General features: G+C 41.3%; 4 protein-coding genes across 7 annotated transcripts; 2 read left to right on the top strand and 2 right to left on the bottom strand.

The window, feature by feature from the left end:
- Positions 1–25: 25 nt before the first annotated feature.
- Positions 26–2,708, bottom strand: grcc10 (gene rich cluster, C10 gene). Of its 2 annotated transcripts, none has more exons than XM_046372566.1 (4): positions 2,622–2,708; positions 1,653–1,707; positions 1,149–1,325; positions 26–577 (listed from the first exon to the last, which is right to left on the bottom strand). In XM_046372566.1, exons 2-4 carry the CDS (start codon positions 1,702–1,704, stop codon positions 438–440), a joined length of 369 nt encoding a protein of 122 aa, XP_046228522.1. In that variant the 5' UTR covers positions 1,705–1,707; positions 2,622–2,708; the 3' UTR covers positions 26–437. The 2 variants fall into 2 exon arrangements, with proteins under 2 accessions (XP_046228522.1, XP_046228523.1); XM_046372567.1 differs by lacking the exon at positions 2,622–2,708 and adding an exon at positions 2,410–2,537.
- A 198-nt stretch (positions 2,709–2,906) lies between these two features.
- On the top strand, positions 2,907–4,111 carry saysd1 (SAYSVFN motif domain containing 1). Its single transcript, XM_046372565.1, has 2 exons — positions 2,907–3,191; positions 3,654–4,111. The coding sequence occupies exons 1-2, from the start codon at positions 2,907–2,909 to the stop codon at positions 3,975–3,977; spliced, it is 609 nt and encodes a 202-aa protein (XP_046228521.1). The 3' UTR covers positions 3,978–4,111.
- Positions 4,112–4,424: 313 nt separating this feature from the next.
- On the top strand, positions 4,425–8,889 carry bpnt1 (bisphosphate nucleotidase 1). 3 transcript variants are annotated; one of them, XM_046372561.1, is made up of 10 exons: positions 4,425–4,771; positions 5,028–5,275; positions 5,391–5,495; positions 5,613–5,720; positions 5,910–5,958; positions 6,573–6,656; positions 6,862–6,953; positions 7,027–7,224; positions 7,437–7,542; positions 7,718–8,889. In XM_046372561.1, exons 2-10 carry the CDS (start codon positions 5,156–5,158, stop codon positions 7,867–7,869), a joined length of 1,014 nt encoding a protein of 337 aa, XP_046228517.1. In that variant the 5' UTR covers positions 4,425–4,771; positions 5,028–5,155; the 3' UTR covers positions 7,870–8,889. The 3 variants fall into 3 exon arrangements, with proteins under 3 accessions (XP_046228517.1, XP_046228516.1, XP_046228519.1); XM_046372560.1 differs by having other exon boundaries at positions 4,430–4,771; positions 5,154–5,275; XM_046372563.1 differs by lacking the exon at positions 6,573–6,656 and having other exon boundaries at positions 4,448–4,771; positions 5,154–5,275.
- On the bottom strand, positions 8,073–15,101 carry LOC124050243 (serine/threonine-protein phosphatase PP1-beta catalytic subunit-like). The gene is made up of 8 exons (XM_046372564.1): positions 14,890–15,101; positions 12,969–13,100; positions 11,994–12,224; positions 11,580–11,684; positions 11,377–11,448; positions 10,919–11,070; positions 10,125–10,259; positions 8,073–10,037 (listed from the first exon to the last, which is right to left on the bottom strand). Exons 1-8 carry the CDS (start codon positions 14,939–14,941, stop codon positions 9,933–9,935), a joined length of 984 nt encoding a protein of 327 aa, XP_046228520.1. The 5' UTR covers positions 14,942–15,101; the 3' UTR covers positions 8,073–9,932.
- Positions 15,102–15,242: the final 141 nt, after the last annotated feature.

Consider the following 15,242-nt stretch of genomic DNA (forward strand, 5'->3'; position numbering starts at 1 on the left):
CATTCTCTCCATTAATCCCACACACTCACAGAAAACCTTTTAATATACAACAAACAAATCTGACAGCGTATAAAAATCGTTTGATTAAAATTATGGGGGAAAAAAACAACAACATGGCATTTAAGGAAATGTTCAAGGTTCAGTGACATAAGAAATGGTCCTAGTGTAACATGTAACAAATAAATACCGACACATTTAAAAAGCAATAAGTTAACATGTTTTTGCAACGATGTTTTCAATGCGACCAAAGAGTAGATCAGGTATGAATTTCATCTTTGTTGGAACGTCTTGGTGTACTGAGTTTGAAACTATAAGTTTTATCCCTCAGGAAAGAAAAGCAGATGATAGACAACATGTCGGAATTACAGTAAGTTCATGTTGATCCAAAGCAACAGATGAAAGTAACCTCGCAGTTGAGCGGTGAATGTAAATAATTCCTACGAAGCGGGAATGGCGCCCCCTATAGGTGGTGTTGACAGTGGTGGCAGAAGAAGAGACTTCAGTTTAACCGACATGGCTGCAATTTCAGGGTCCTGGGTTTCATACATCTTCACCAATCTGGCAAATTTGAGGACGCCTGAAAGTGAAGCCGAGTGAAGAACAGTGAAGGACAAGCAGCCTATGTGGGCAGATGACAGTATGGCATTTCACAGTGACATTTTAAAAAATATATTATTAGTGATGTGTTTATTTTAGTCATCCTGAACAGACAGTCTGAGAAAAATAAATGCCATTTAACACTACTGCAAAATTTAAGAAGAAAAAAAAAACACATCATATTCCGATACTCAAATCCCTGATGATATTAAGCTTCACATCATGACACTCATGTCAACATATGGCCCAGCTGTAGTGAAAAGCATGATGAAATCTGGTCTAAAAGATTTTCCAGAAGTGGTGCATTATTCCTCTTATTTATTTATTTATTTACAGAATGACGCTTCAGTTCTTTAGGAGTTTTCTTGTTTGGTGTCAGAGTTTACTGGTCCTCTGCACAGAACTGTACGGTTCTCACCAGTAGAATCCAAGAGGCTACGCAAACTACAAGCTTATGTATTTGTGCTAAAAGGTTCATTTCTGAGCCGTCAATCAGATTCTGGTTAAAATCTGGTAAATCTATCCTTGACAAAATGCTGCCTTATGCTCACCCTCCCCCTCGTTGTTGAATCCGTAGGCTTTGATGACCTCTTGTTGAATCTGGGTGGCCACGGGGAGCACAAGCTGCAGCATTTTGCCCATGTCGTTGCAGGCACTTTCTCGAGCCTCCTCCATCCTCGCGGCATTTTCTGGCACTGAAAAGGCCTGGATCACCTCACTCAGCACCACTGAAGAAGAAACAAAACGTCAGCAGTGGACGAAGAACTGCAATGTAAGTAGATCTTTTTTTATGTATATGTAACACAATAAAGGTATATTATTGGAAATAAAGTAAACTCAGCGTGCTTTACAATACAGCTGACAAACACACAGAGTAAATAACAATTAGCCCGAAAGAACTGCTGTCATTTGAACATGGACAGAGCTGCGATAGACCTCAAACCATCAGGCGATTTGACATGCTGAAAGTGCTTGTCCAATATTTATTCTGCAATAAAGACGCAGAACTCGAGCTAAAAATGTACACTTAAGAGTAGGTGACCAGTTCTTCTCACCTCTGGTCTGCTCAACAGTGAGGGTGGGCTGCTGTGCTGGAGCTGAGGCCATGTCCTGAGAGGGAAGAGAGAACAGCCTGTACTTAGACATTTAAAGTGAACGAAATGAACAGGAAAGACAGAAACAAAAAAATTTTAAAAAACTTTATTTGTCAGTATTATTTTTACAAACTGAAAATCATTTAACCCATCACTGATTGAACACACTCATGCAACGTGCAGTGAAACACACAGGAGCAGCAGTGGGCTGCTATGTCAGGCGCCCGAAGAGCAGCTGGGGGATTAGGTGCCTTGCTCAAGGGCACCTCTCTCAGACATTGCTAATAGATAGATGGATCGATATACTTTATTGATCCCAGGCTGGGAAATTGCAGTGTAGCAGCAGCAATACACACAACAAGGTAAACAAAATGTTAAAAATAGCTAAATAAAAAGTGGCATATATAAAATATATATACAAGGCAATATAAATATAAACATAATGGAGGTGTGGCGGGTTTAGGAGTGTTGGTCGGGCAAAACAAACAGTCTGAAGATGTCACCTTAGGCTCTGAGAGACTGAAAAATCAAACTGTTTGTCCCGATCGCTCCTGAAATATGATCACATAACAATTAATGTTTAAACCTACCGTTAGGATCTATTAACAACCTGCGGTGTTTGGCAGGCGTTAACAATAACGTTAATGGTCCTAAACTTGAATATAAATCAACACCTATCTGATTTAAGATTATACTCTCTCTTTCATTTCAGTCTCACCTAAGTTAGTTAACCTAGCGTTAACTAGTCTTCCACTGTGACACGCCGACAACAGCTAGACGTCTCAGCGTCTGATTATCGATAGCACAGAAGCTAACGTAGATAAACGTTTGCTTAAGAAAACGTTAACAACAACAGCAACCAAACAACATGTATTCACGAAAGCATTGACCACAGAACAACAAAGTGGGGCTAAAGGTTTTGAAACTCACCACTGATGAAAACAGCCTGGCTTGTAGCAGACCTGTGAAAAAAATGCCACAAAACGACACTTTTTACGACAATTGGAAGCTGTTTGCGACGTGACTTCCGCCTTTCCGGTAGTCGCGGATGTACAAAGTAAACAGAAGCTTTGCTAGGCTAGTAGCACCATGGTGGAATTTAACCAGAAGTTAAAGCGAAAGATTAAGTGAATGATAGTAATATAACAGTATTGGACATTGTACGAAGCTTTACCGAAGCAAAGCTGCTATCAAGAAGTTTTGAATGAGTTGTTTATGCTACTAGCCGCTGTTTTGCCACATACAGCTAATAACGTTAGCGTAAACTTTTTCTCTGTCAAGAAAGTGGTGGGTGTATCGATGGAACAGAAGCTTGCAGAGTTCAGAGCCAGACGTCAGGCTGAAAATGCACTTCAAAAGGGTAAAAGTGCCGGCCTGCAGTGTAGAGCTCAGGAAGTAGCGGACTCAGCTCCTCCTGATAAAACTTCAACAACTCACAGTCAACAGACTGAAGAGGTGACAGAAGACAGTAGAGATTCACCTCAGAGCACCCCAACGAAGGTGAGACATTAGATTATGAGCATTTGCTATGATTGTGTTTTAAGTTATGAATCAGTTCGCAAGTTTTGTTAACTTTATGATGAAATGGTTTGAGTTGGTGTTCATTGCATTTGGCTGTACCATAGAAGACTTGCATGATTGTATTTATTTATGTCTTTACACAACGCACTGACTCCAAGAGATAGCAGAACCTACATAAAATGTCTCTAGGACAGATACAAAACATGTAGCCTACTAAAATGTCAAGAAATGTTGCACAAATTGCGTTGGTATCTTTAAATTGCTTGTTTTCTTTGAACAACACATATAAACCCAGAGGTAATAAACTTTCATTACACGACACATAAAAAACAGAACATTACATGGGCACTCTATTTTGTGCAGACACCCACTGTAAGTAGCATGCATGCGATGTTGAAATGAACTGAACATATTGCACCTCCCGCTTTGTGTTTTTTGCAGGACCACAGTGACTGGCTGCTGGACAGTGCTTTGGGAAGATGGCTGACTTCAAGACAAGTTCTCGTCTCAAACCTCACTTTGCTCAAAGTGCTGCTGTGGCTTGTACTGCTTGGTCTCTTTGTCGAACTCGAGTTTGGCCTGCCTTTCTTTGTCATCTCCCTCTTCTACTGGCTCTATGAAGGACTCCGTAGCCCAGCTGCCCGCAAGCCTGGAGAAATGAGTGCTTATTCTGTCTTCAATCCAGACTGTCAGCCTCTGCTGGGCTCTCTCACTGCTGAGCAGCTGGAGGGAGAGATGGGTTACAGACCTCTGGCTAACAGATGATGTGCTTGCAATTTGCACTTTTAAATCATATAATCAAGAATGTTAATTTATTAAGGAATATGCAGGGACTGGCACTAGCAATTTAAATGTATTATTTTTGCATGATACATTAAATCAAAACTGTTCTGCTTACAGTTTTATTTCTGTTTCTCTTTCTTCTCTGAAGTGGTTTAACAGTATCACAGATGCTGGCTGCCACATATGGTGTTGGGATATGCCACATCGGATAATCAAATAATCACTTTATGTAGAGTATAATGAGTGACATTTTCTCATGATGATGCAAACTGCTTTTTATATAAATTTATAAGAAAAAAATGTATATTGCTTAATAGGGGTTCAGATGCAGCAGAAGGAGAAGGAGAAGCCCTAGAGGTGCCCTGACCGCAAATGAAACACGGCGGGCATTTGGACCTCTCAGATGTCTTGCACGAAGAGAGCTTTATTTTTAAGGCAAAAGCGAGAGGCTTCACTCCCATGCACTTCCGTATTTGCTTTAAAACCTATACACCGCTTATGTCAATCAGAGAGATTTGATCGTTTCTGTGTTTAGCCGAAAAGAATAACTGAAGTCACTACTGCACTATATTTACGCTGATACTAACATTTGTATTTGTGTTAAAACGTAATTTTAGTAATTAGTAAGCAGAAATTACCGATTGTCACGACAGGGAATCTTTCTAATAGGTAACTATCTTGGTCATTGTTTGGGTCAAAGGTCTATACGCACTTCCTACATCTCCCATTCAAGTTGTGTGTCCTCGTTTGTTGGCTACTTTTCGGTGTTCACATCAGTAAGTATCCTCTCCATATCGCCACCACTATTGGATGTTAACCTAATATGATTTCATTTAGCGTTAGCTAGGTGCGCAGTAGCATTTTAGCTAATCAGCCGAATATGGAGAAGAGTGTGTACAAGCTCCTTTGGTTACCTAACTAAAGTTACCCCAGTCGCTTTGAAAATAAAAGCTACTTAATAAGCTCATTTTGTGACGTTGATTTGGCCACCCAGTTACTATTAATTTTCTATTTTCTGATAAATATTCGCAGAAGAGGAGATGCAATTGCAAGAAAGGCAGCAGATGATGTATTTGGATATATGGGAAGACAGCTAATTTAGGTGGTGGTCACGATTTTGAGTATTTCCACTCTTGATGCTGCTGTTCTGATCGCTAGCAATGGCTGGAAGTCCTGCTGTGGTTATGCGCCTGGTGGCTTCTGCCCACACTGTGGCTGAAATGGCTGGCGCCATTGTGAGGAAGGTCCTTCACACCGGAGAACTTGGCATTGTGCAAAAGGTGGGGCAACTTTATTTTCTGGTATTTAAATTCCAGAACAGAACAAAGTACAAATGCTTGTACCTTGTCCCAGATGGACCAAAACAACGTGAATTAACCTTTTCTGCTTCCTCAGACTGGAGCTAATGACCTGCAGACACTGGCGGACAGACTGGCACAGCAGAGCATTTGCGCATCACTGTCCAAACGATTCCCCAAAATCACCATCATTGGAGAGGAGGTGAGTATGTTAAGAGGTTTTGTTTTGAGGTCGCATGTCCACTCATTCTAACATTAAGCTACACAGAAAGCCAGTGAAAGCCTGATAATGGTTTGATGTGTATCACTTGTTTATTAGGAGCTTCCCGCTGAGGACATAAGTGAAGATCTCATTGAGAATGGCCACTCAGAGGAAATCCTTCGGGAGACATGTCCACCAGAATATAGTGGGTTGAAAGAGGAGGAGGTAACCTGCCAACATGCTCAAAAATACTGTAATTTAATATTTCCAGTCAGACACAGAAAATAGCATCAGACGCCTGATAGTTGTTAAAAAGAGGTGCAGTGCAGTTGAGTCATGTAGTGCGGCGTTGAGTGAGCAGATATTGTGTTCTCTTACACATATTTCATCTTGGTCTTTCTTTCCGAATCTCAGCTAGTTGTGTGGGTTGATCCCCTCGATGGCACAAAAGAATATACTGAAGGTAGGCTCATCAAATATGCATCTTTTAAGAAAACCGCCTCCACACGTGCGCGTGTGAAACGGTGTGCACTACAAATGCTTTTCGCCACTGATGCGATGCCAACTGAGTCGTCATTGTGAGCTGTTCATTACTTTGTCAAAAACTCCCTGAACAAATGCACTGACTCCACCCGCTTCTGTTTGAGACACTAAAGAACATGTTGAATAGTTGCCACATTCTGGCTTTGCAGCATGTAACAACCCTGCGCCCTGAACACTAATTAGTAATCTTTTATTTTTAATTTGTCTTTTTTTTTTAAATTTAGTCTCTCTTGTGAATTAACAGGCAAAATACTGTGAAGTGCTGTTGCTACAGCAACAGTTTCAGATTTACTAGGGAAACCAATGCAGATCTAATGGTGCAGTTATCAGACAGATGTGGCAGCGGCACATTAAATACGGTTAATTACGATTATTGATTCAGTTCTTTCTTATTTGGTTGTAAAAGGCTTTCTGTGCATCACTTCTTTGGGTTGCTTTCTGGCATCACTATCACTTTTTCTTTTTCCTCCTTCCTTGTTTATCTTTCCTTCTGCTGTCTGCTTGTGTGTGTCTCTCTCCCTCTGTTGACCCCAGCGTCGAGGTGTCTCCGTCACCCAGCTGAGGCCCAGATGTCACACAAAGGGTCGGACACCTCTCAGCCTCTCAGCACGGCTCTCTGTATGGACAGGCAACAGCAGGAAACTGATAGAAAGATTATTGCTTACAGTCCTTTTCTTTCTGTGCAGCATGTAGTTACCGCAATGACATTTGCATGTAACTGGAAATGTAAGAAATATGAAATATTTGTTAATGAGTTAAGCTGCAGTTAAACTGATGGCTTGAAGTGACCCCCAGCTAACATCCTGCTGTTTTCTCATTTAAGGGCTCCTGGATAATGTGACCGTGCTTATTGGTATTGCACACAGAGGCAAAGCTATTGCAGGTGTCATCAACCAGCCTTTCTACAACTACCAGGTACAGACCAAACCAAATGATCTTCCGTCATAAAAGCCGTCACTGCGGTTAATTCAAAGCTTTTCCCTGCCAGCTGGGAGAAGGAGCAGCTTTGGGAAGAACCATGTGGGGAATGCCGGGATTGGGCGCCTTTGGATTTCAACTGCAGGAAGTCCCGGGTGACAGACGTATCATCACCACCACACGCTCCCATAGCAACAAGGTGGTGACGGACTGTGTAGACGCCATGGAGCCTCACGAAGTTATAAGAGTGGGTGGCGCTGGAAACAAGGTGAGATGGATTTAGAGTTAACACACTGAGGTTGTTGTTGTTGTGTAGAGTAGGGATGTGGGGATTTAATTTCTCCTATACAGTCCTGTGTAGGGATGACTTGTACTTTAAACACCAGACCCAGTCATGGTTTCTGGTCCTGATTCTGATGCCATCAGAGGGATTAATAAGTGGACAAAACAGTATTTGTTTATCAAATGACTTCTCTACAGATAATCCAGCTTGTTGAGGGGCGGGCTTCTGCTTATGTCTTTGCCAGTCCTGGGTGCAAGAAGTGGGACACCTGCGCCCCTGAAGCCATCCTGAATGCTGTTGGAGGTACAAACCATCAGTTTTATAGCAGCCGAGGATGTTTAGAGTGTTTAAATACAAGAATATATCTACATGTACAAATTCAAGACCTGTACCTGTAGGTTCAAGTTTTACATTTTACAACATCCATCGTTTACTAGTCAGGTTTTTTTTGCTACTGATCTTAGCTTTTCTTGTGCAGGTAAACTGACTGACATGCATGGCAATGCATACCGCTACGATGCTGCTGTAAAGCACATGAACTCTGCCGGCGTTCTTGCTACACTACGCAACCACGAGTACTACCTCAGCAGAGTACCACAGTCAGTGCTGCAAGCCCTGAAGTCAGACTGACTCTGATCACACTGAGTATCACACACATGCAGGAGGTAAAAATGTCATAAAATCTATTTTGACTTTATGAAAATTTTATCAGATTTTTTTTAGCCATAACATATGAATACATTATTACATTGTGATACATGCTTATGAGTAAGTGAACTCAGTACTGTGGTCAGTCAGCATCACTTAACGTTTAATTACCCAGAAAACAGAGAGACGGGCTCAACAGCATTTATTTCACTTGTCTGAAACAAACTCGTACAAATTTGAAAACATCTCAACATACTGTTTCCAACTAGAAGACCAATAGATTTACAAGGCAAAAGGCGAGATTTAAATAAATAAAAACACATCAGTTAAATGTTCATTAGTGAGTCGGAAATGATTGGGTCATTCAGTAACTACAAGTGGGAACAACAAACAAAAGGCCATCATCTTGTCTTGATGATTTTGAACTCTTTACAAGGTCATGCTGTGACTGGAAGTGCAACTGAAAGCTTGAAAAAGAGCTTGTTGGTGGTTGGAAACACAGATCTAATGCAGAGCACCTACTGTGCATGAATGCCCTCATGAAGGTACAGCACAGTTTGGCTATGTCCTCTTAAAAAACAGGCTTCAGTGGCCTTTACAATTGTTTATTCTTGCATATTGCAAGATATTTTTTTTTTTTAGCAATATTTATTGCACTTGTATCGTCAAAATCCACAGGGAGAAAAACATTCTTGAGTCGAAAGGAAAGGCAGGGATGGGAATTAATAATAAAACTTTACTGAAACCCACACCATTGTGGATTTTGCTTATCGGTCCAGTTCTTTAAAGATTCAGTTACTGATTACTGATCAGAAAGTCGCAGTCCTACGCGGGTTTTCTGTGTCGAGTTTTACTATCTGAGTGTGAACACAGTGTAGAAACAGCAGAACAAAGGCATGTGTGTGACTCAGATGAGCAAAGGCTCCACTGCTGTTTATTTTGCAACTGGCTCACACTCATATTTGCACAGCATTCATTGTCATTTAGGTTTTCTTAGTCAACGAAATATGCTAAACACGCCTGCGAGGAACTGATTTACCCTGATATTTACCCTTAGTAACAGACGTGCTGCCCGCTTGGAAAGCAGATTAGAAATCAGTAAAAGCAAATCAATAAGCTCATAGGTATACGATCCGGACCTCTATTCCCATCCCTACTTAAAGGAAATACTTGGCAAGAAAGCGACTCAGTGTATTTCAATTTGTTGGATGATTTGCTCAATACTGGAAGTCGATGAATCTACAGCCAGCTAATTTAGCTTAGCATAACGGCTGGAAACGGGGAAACAGGTAACCTGTGTGAGAACTAAAAATCTACATTTTGCAAACAGGATACTGTTAATTAAAGAGCTGGTGGTGTGTTTCAGTTGGACAGAGCCAGGCTACCTGTTTTCCCCAGACTCCAGTCCCTATGCTAAACTAAGTTAGCTTAGGCTAATATTAACAGACATGAAGGTAAAAATGTCAAATTATTCTACAAAACAATGTGCCACTTCAGCCAGTATCGAAAGGGGCAAGGCAGTAATTAGGTTTAATTATGTGAAGATTACACATCAAGGTGAGAAAAGAAACAATTGTCTCTGCTGTCTTGGAGAATTTAGGGATTTTACAGTAACTAGGGCACAGAACCCGTCTCAGTCTCACAAGCGTGCATGCATTCACAAAACCACTATGGAAATCGGTAATCTGAAGAGCAGAGAAGCATCTTTTCTGAACACCTTGCCCATTCCGCAAGAGTCTGGGTTTAAGTACTGCCAAATGGGCTGAGTGGTACACGTGAGGGCTGAGTTACGACATATCATGGCATCCAAAGAAATGGAAGAAATAGCACTCACATGTTCATAAAAATACCCACAGAACAAGCAAAAAACACTCCCTCCTGGAGTTTTTAGTTTACACATGAACGAGCTGACTGAGAGGGGGCTGGAGTGTTTGAGGCAGCCTGCAGGGACGTGGGCCAGAGACCAGCCGGGTGGGGGGGGGACAGGAGAGTCAGGGCCAGAGACCAGCCGGGGTGGGGGGGGCAGGAGAGTCAGGGCCAGCCGCTCACCTCTTTTTCGGTGCCTGAGTGGTGCGAGGCGGGGTGACAGGGCGTCCTGAATTCACCCCTCCGTACTGGTACTTTGCTTTTTTTTCTGACGGCTTCAGGATCTTAAAGAAAAGATGAAGTGAGGTGCTAAATACATTAGAAGCACATGTACATGTTATGGTACAACAAACAGTGAGTGAGTTCTCTACCTGAAACGAGCACATAAGGGACTCGTCCACACTCATCATGCCGCCTGCGTTGTCAAATTCGCCACAGTAGTTCGGGGCCGAGAAAAGCGTCACCAGCTGTCGTTTGGCAAAGAACTCATAGCCATCTTCAACAACCTGTGACGTGGCAGAATTGGAGCTGAGACACTTAGTCAGAAAATTACTTTGCACCAACTTTGATGCTCAATAAATCGCTGAAGTTGGGGTTTGTTTGTTTTGTTTTGTTTTTTCTAACAAAATACTAAAAACAAGAACAGAGTTTAGCTTTTCAAATGTGAATTTTGAAGTCTTCTATGACTGAAACCATAAGACAATCGAAATAAGCAATTAAAATATGTCTCTTTGATTCTGGGAAATCATTAGGGATATTTTTCACTATTTTTTTATATTTTACATTAATCAAAACAATAATAGTTAGTCATTGCCCTAAGAAGGATAATAAAATATTTTTATTATCATGGTTCACTTTAATCCACCAAAAATCAGAGCAAGAATGCACTCTGTAAGTATTACAGTTCAGGTTTTTGCCAAGTATTTATTTTCTGGTTATTTTATCTAAATTGGTGATTTATATTTGGTAAATCTTTGCTTTAAAATAACATAACTTTATAATAACTTCACTTTATTTCTACAGTAGATTAAACTGTACAAATCCTTACATAAGTAAGTCTTCAGAAGAAAGCAGTGTGTCTTATATAACTATGTCAAACCACACTCAATGATAATACAAATTTAAATATAATTGTTCTGTATCATCTGTCTTAATAAAGTGTTACCTGATGTGCTCTGCAAATGAGATCCAAATCGTGACGGTTGAGAAACTTGCTGACCACGTCGGCCCCGAAGGTGAAAGAAACCCCTCGATCGTTTTCCCCCCAGCCCTGGACGTCTTTGTCCGGATCCGACCAGAGCAGGTCACACAGCAAGCCTGAGAAAGAAAAAGTGTGCAGTCAGAGACACAAACAGCAAACTCAAGCATTCACTTACATATCTGAAGGGTATTAGTGTATACATTTCTTTTTATACTGTAGGTCTTGTGAAACCCTGAGACCGCAGACAAAACAAATACGTAAAAACTTGCTAGAATTAGCATCAGTTTCAGTCTCGAGAAAGGACTGAGTTTGTTTTATGCCAATGCTAATAGTATTTCTATAACTCCTGAAGCTTGGAATAAACCAGTTTTGTCTCTTTTTAGTCAAGTAACACAAAAACACACACAGCAGGACAAACGGACCTGTGTCGGGGACATCAGTGGGTCTCATAATGCGGCGAATTTGTTCCATGGACTGAAGATCAGGTGAGAGCCCTGAGGAGAACAGATGACTGTGTTATAAGTGACAAACAACTCAGCCAATCCTTTAATTCTTCCTTAGCATATCATCCACATTATTTAGCGTCACATTGCTGGCTGCTACATGAGAGAGAAGCTTCACAAACCCCCGTGGCAGCAGAAAATCTTCTCATCAATAATTGCGGCAATGGGCAGACAGTTGAAACAGTCTGTGAAGGTCTTCCACAGCTTTATGTTGAACCTGCGCTTGCCTGTGGAGAAAATAAACAAACATGGCAGACAAAGAACAACTGTAAATGAGGCTTTTAATACAGTCAGTATATGTCTTTAGACAGGAATGAGAACAAAATTTCTGTTCATTGTAATTTCTGGAAAAGATTTTTAAGGTGTGAAAGTAAGGCTGTTTTGCTTCACCAAAGAGAAACTAAAAGTAAACATAAGTCAGGCTTGATTCTCCATTCATTTTTGTTTCCTTGGCCAAATACAAAAGCTTAAATAGGCCAAGTCACGATTAGGGTGACGTTTGCCGGCGTGCAACAAAAAGATGTTTTCCAACTTACACTCATCATAGAAGCCGTAGATGCGATTGATGGAGGCACACTCGTGGTTCCCCCTGAGCAAAAAGAAATTTTCTGGGTATTTGATCTTGTAGGCGAGCAGCAGGCAGATAGTCTCCAGCGACTGCTTCCCTCTGTCCACGTAATCCCCCAGAAACAGATAGTTGGCCTCTGGAGGGAAGCCTCCATACTCGAATAGCCTCAGCAAGTCTGTGTACTGTCCATGGATATCACCTGGAAGGGTATGATCATCTTATTTTCCGTTTTTCCACACGAGGCAAATCAAGAGCAACACTGCCAAACAGAATGTGGCACAATAATTGTTTAATCTTGATTATCTCTCTCTTTTTTTTGTTAATATAATCATTGGAAGCCCAAATTGTAACTGAAATTTAAATTTGATTACCGTAATTTCCAGACTATTGAGCGCACCTGAATATAAGCCGAACCCACTAAATGTAAAAAGAAAAGAAAAACTTGTACATATATAGGGCGCAATTGTCTATAAACCGCAGGTGTCCACGCTGTCAGTCTCTCTTTCGTTGTCGCTCTCAATGTCACTTTCGTCTCGAGGAAAAATCCATAAATTAGACGCATCATTGTTTAAGCCGCAGGGTTCAAAGCGCGTGAAAAAAATGTGTGTAATCGTCTGGCGCTTCCACTTCGAATAACTACAATCCTTAATTCCAAAAAACAAACCAAAAAAATGCGATAATTTGCTAATGCTTTTTTGTCATATACTAAACTGAAAAGAATATGAAGAAGTCGTTCACAAGCAAGGATGGGGTGAGATTCACTACTTTGTGAGACACATGAATGTATAAAGTATTACTACTTGGGCTCAGGAACCCAGTTTGTTTGCAAGTGTTTGCATCCTGTTTTTATTTACATTTCACACGGCTTCCCAGCTTTGCTTTGGAATGGGAGTTACAAGGCATAAACAAAAAGAAAGAGGTGGTTGATAAGTGCTGCTCTCACCACAGATTTTGAGTGGAGCCTCCAGTTCTAGCAGGATGGGCTGACTGAGGAAAATCTCTCTGGACTTGATGCAGAGTCCCCTCACCTCAGCCTCTGTCATCTGTACGATCTTCCCTGGTCGACATCCTCGCACTGCAGGTTAAAAAGTAGAAAGAAATCAGTCAGCATGGCCTGATGCTCATGTGTCAACATATTTTGTCACAGTGATCAGATCTAATATGCATCAAATTCAATGAAATGACAACTGGCCAGAGAGCTTTACCCGTTTTACAAATTACACGCTAAATCAAGACGCCTGACCATAGGGGGAAAAAATGTCAGCCGTGGCCTAGAGGTTGGAGAAGTGGCTTGTGATCGGAGGGTCACTGGTTCGATTCCCCCACCGGACGGGCAGAAAAAATTTGGGTGTGGTGGAGTGAATAATGCAAAAAATGTCCCCTCCCCCTTCATTAGCTGGCTGAGGTCCCTTGAGCAAGGCACTTAACCCCCCAATATGCTCCCCGGGTGCTTGATGCTGCCCACTGCTCCTGTGTGTGTTTCACTGCATGTATTTTGCCGGGTGTTGCATGTGTGTGTTCAACTAAGGATGCTGAAGACAAATTCAGTGTGTGTATGTAAAAATATATATACTGTAAATAAAGCTGATTCTTCTTCTTCTTCTTAAATATGTAATTTAAGAGTTAGGGCTAAAGCTGATAATCAGTATTTTCTGCATTTCAGGCCTGTTTCATAACAGCGTTTGCAAACACAACTGATGTTGACAAATGCATTAAACAATCTCAAAATCTTACAGAGACTTGGAGTTAGCTTTAAAATGCAAATGCCTACCAGTTATTCCTAGAATGACTCTATGTTGCAGGTGCTTGTGTTTCTTTTACCAAACGGGGTTAGTTACCCTTTGTTTACATTTGCATCACGCATTTGCTTTGCTACTGGCCATATACTACGGTATTTACTTCAGTGGACATGGGTTGTTATGAGCTGGCGTGTGCAGGAATGAACAGCTTGTTGGCTCAGCTGGAAGTGTGTGTGTGTGTGTGTGTGAATCAGGGCGGTGCGGTGAAAGCAGTACAAACAGTCTAGAGGGCAGCTTCATGTGTAAAGAATAAACATTGTGCTTGTTTAGTAACGTCTACGCCTTGGCCCAAACTACCTATTAGAGGTAAAAGTAGCTCAGTTTTGTATACACAACAATGTAGCATCGCAATCAAAACTGCACATTCAAGAAGAAAATGAAGAACATCAAAGAAAAATACATGCACAGATGAGCAATAATAATAATAATAAGATAGATTAAAATAATATACGATAAAACAGTAAAAAAAAAATGAATTAGTTACGCAGGTTTAGTGGTTTCCCACGTCAAGGGGGTGTGTCCGGGGAGGTAGCCGACTCGCTAGCTCACCTGCCAGGCCACCGAGACCAGTTAACGTCCCCCCTCCAGTTCTTTCTCCTTTTATTGTATTCCGTCTTCAGTGAGAAAACATTAACCTGCTGTTAACGTACTCTGCTGCTCGGCTAGTTTAGCTTACATAGCGCTAGTTAGCTTTCAAGTTATATGACTAGTTAACAGAGTTAGCTCCCTATCGGGCAGCAGCGGTGAGCTGAATTGTTACGGCATTCTCCCTTTTTACGCCCTGACTAACGCTCACTAAGAGGCCACCATTAGCGAATAGGTAGCTACCGGGGACCGTGACATCATAATAACGTTTACATTAACTCCACTCCTGGAGCAGGGAGCTTTGAACGCAACGGTTAGCTTACGGGGTGCTGAGGAACAACACGGACAGCTAAGGTTACAAGATGCTAATGTGGTATTAAGCATATCATGAAGTCACTGGTTACAAACGGGCAGTTCTGTCTTTTCTTTTGTTTTTGCTTGGCTAATGACGCAGGAAAAAACACCACGATGCAACCCTACCTTCGAGTAATCGAGAGATGATGCTGTCAACGTTCAACTCGCTTTCCGCCATGTTTCTGATACTCACACCAGCAGGATGCCGGGCTAAATTAGTCCTGAGATTTGACTTGTAGGCTCATAGGACAACAAGTCGTAGTGATATTCAGGAACCCATCAGCAATGGCAGGAATGTAACTAAGTAACTTATTTCAAGTTTCAAAATAAGAGTTATAGTGCGTCAAAGTTTACAGTAAGACCAGAATATGTACATATAAAAAGACAATAACAAAACAAAGATGAAGTACCGTAATAGACAGAAAAAAGATCTAGCAGAAAATTACGTAAGATTTAGCGGGTATTTACAGAGACTGGTG

Source organism: Scatophagus argus, chromosome 19 (genome assembly GCF_020382885.2).
Source record: "Scatophagus argus isolate fScaArg1 chromosome 19, fScaArg1.pri, whole genome shotgun sequence".
Classification (NCBI taxonomy): domain Eukaryota; kingdom Metazoa; phylum Chordata; class Actinopteri; family Scatophagidae; genus Scatophagus; species Scatophagus argus.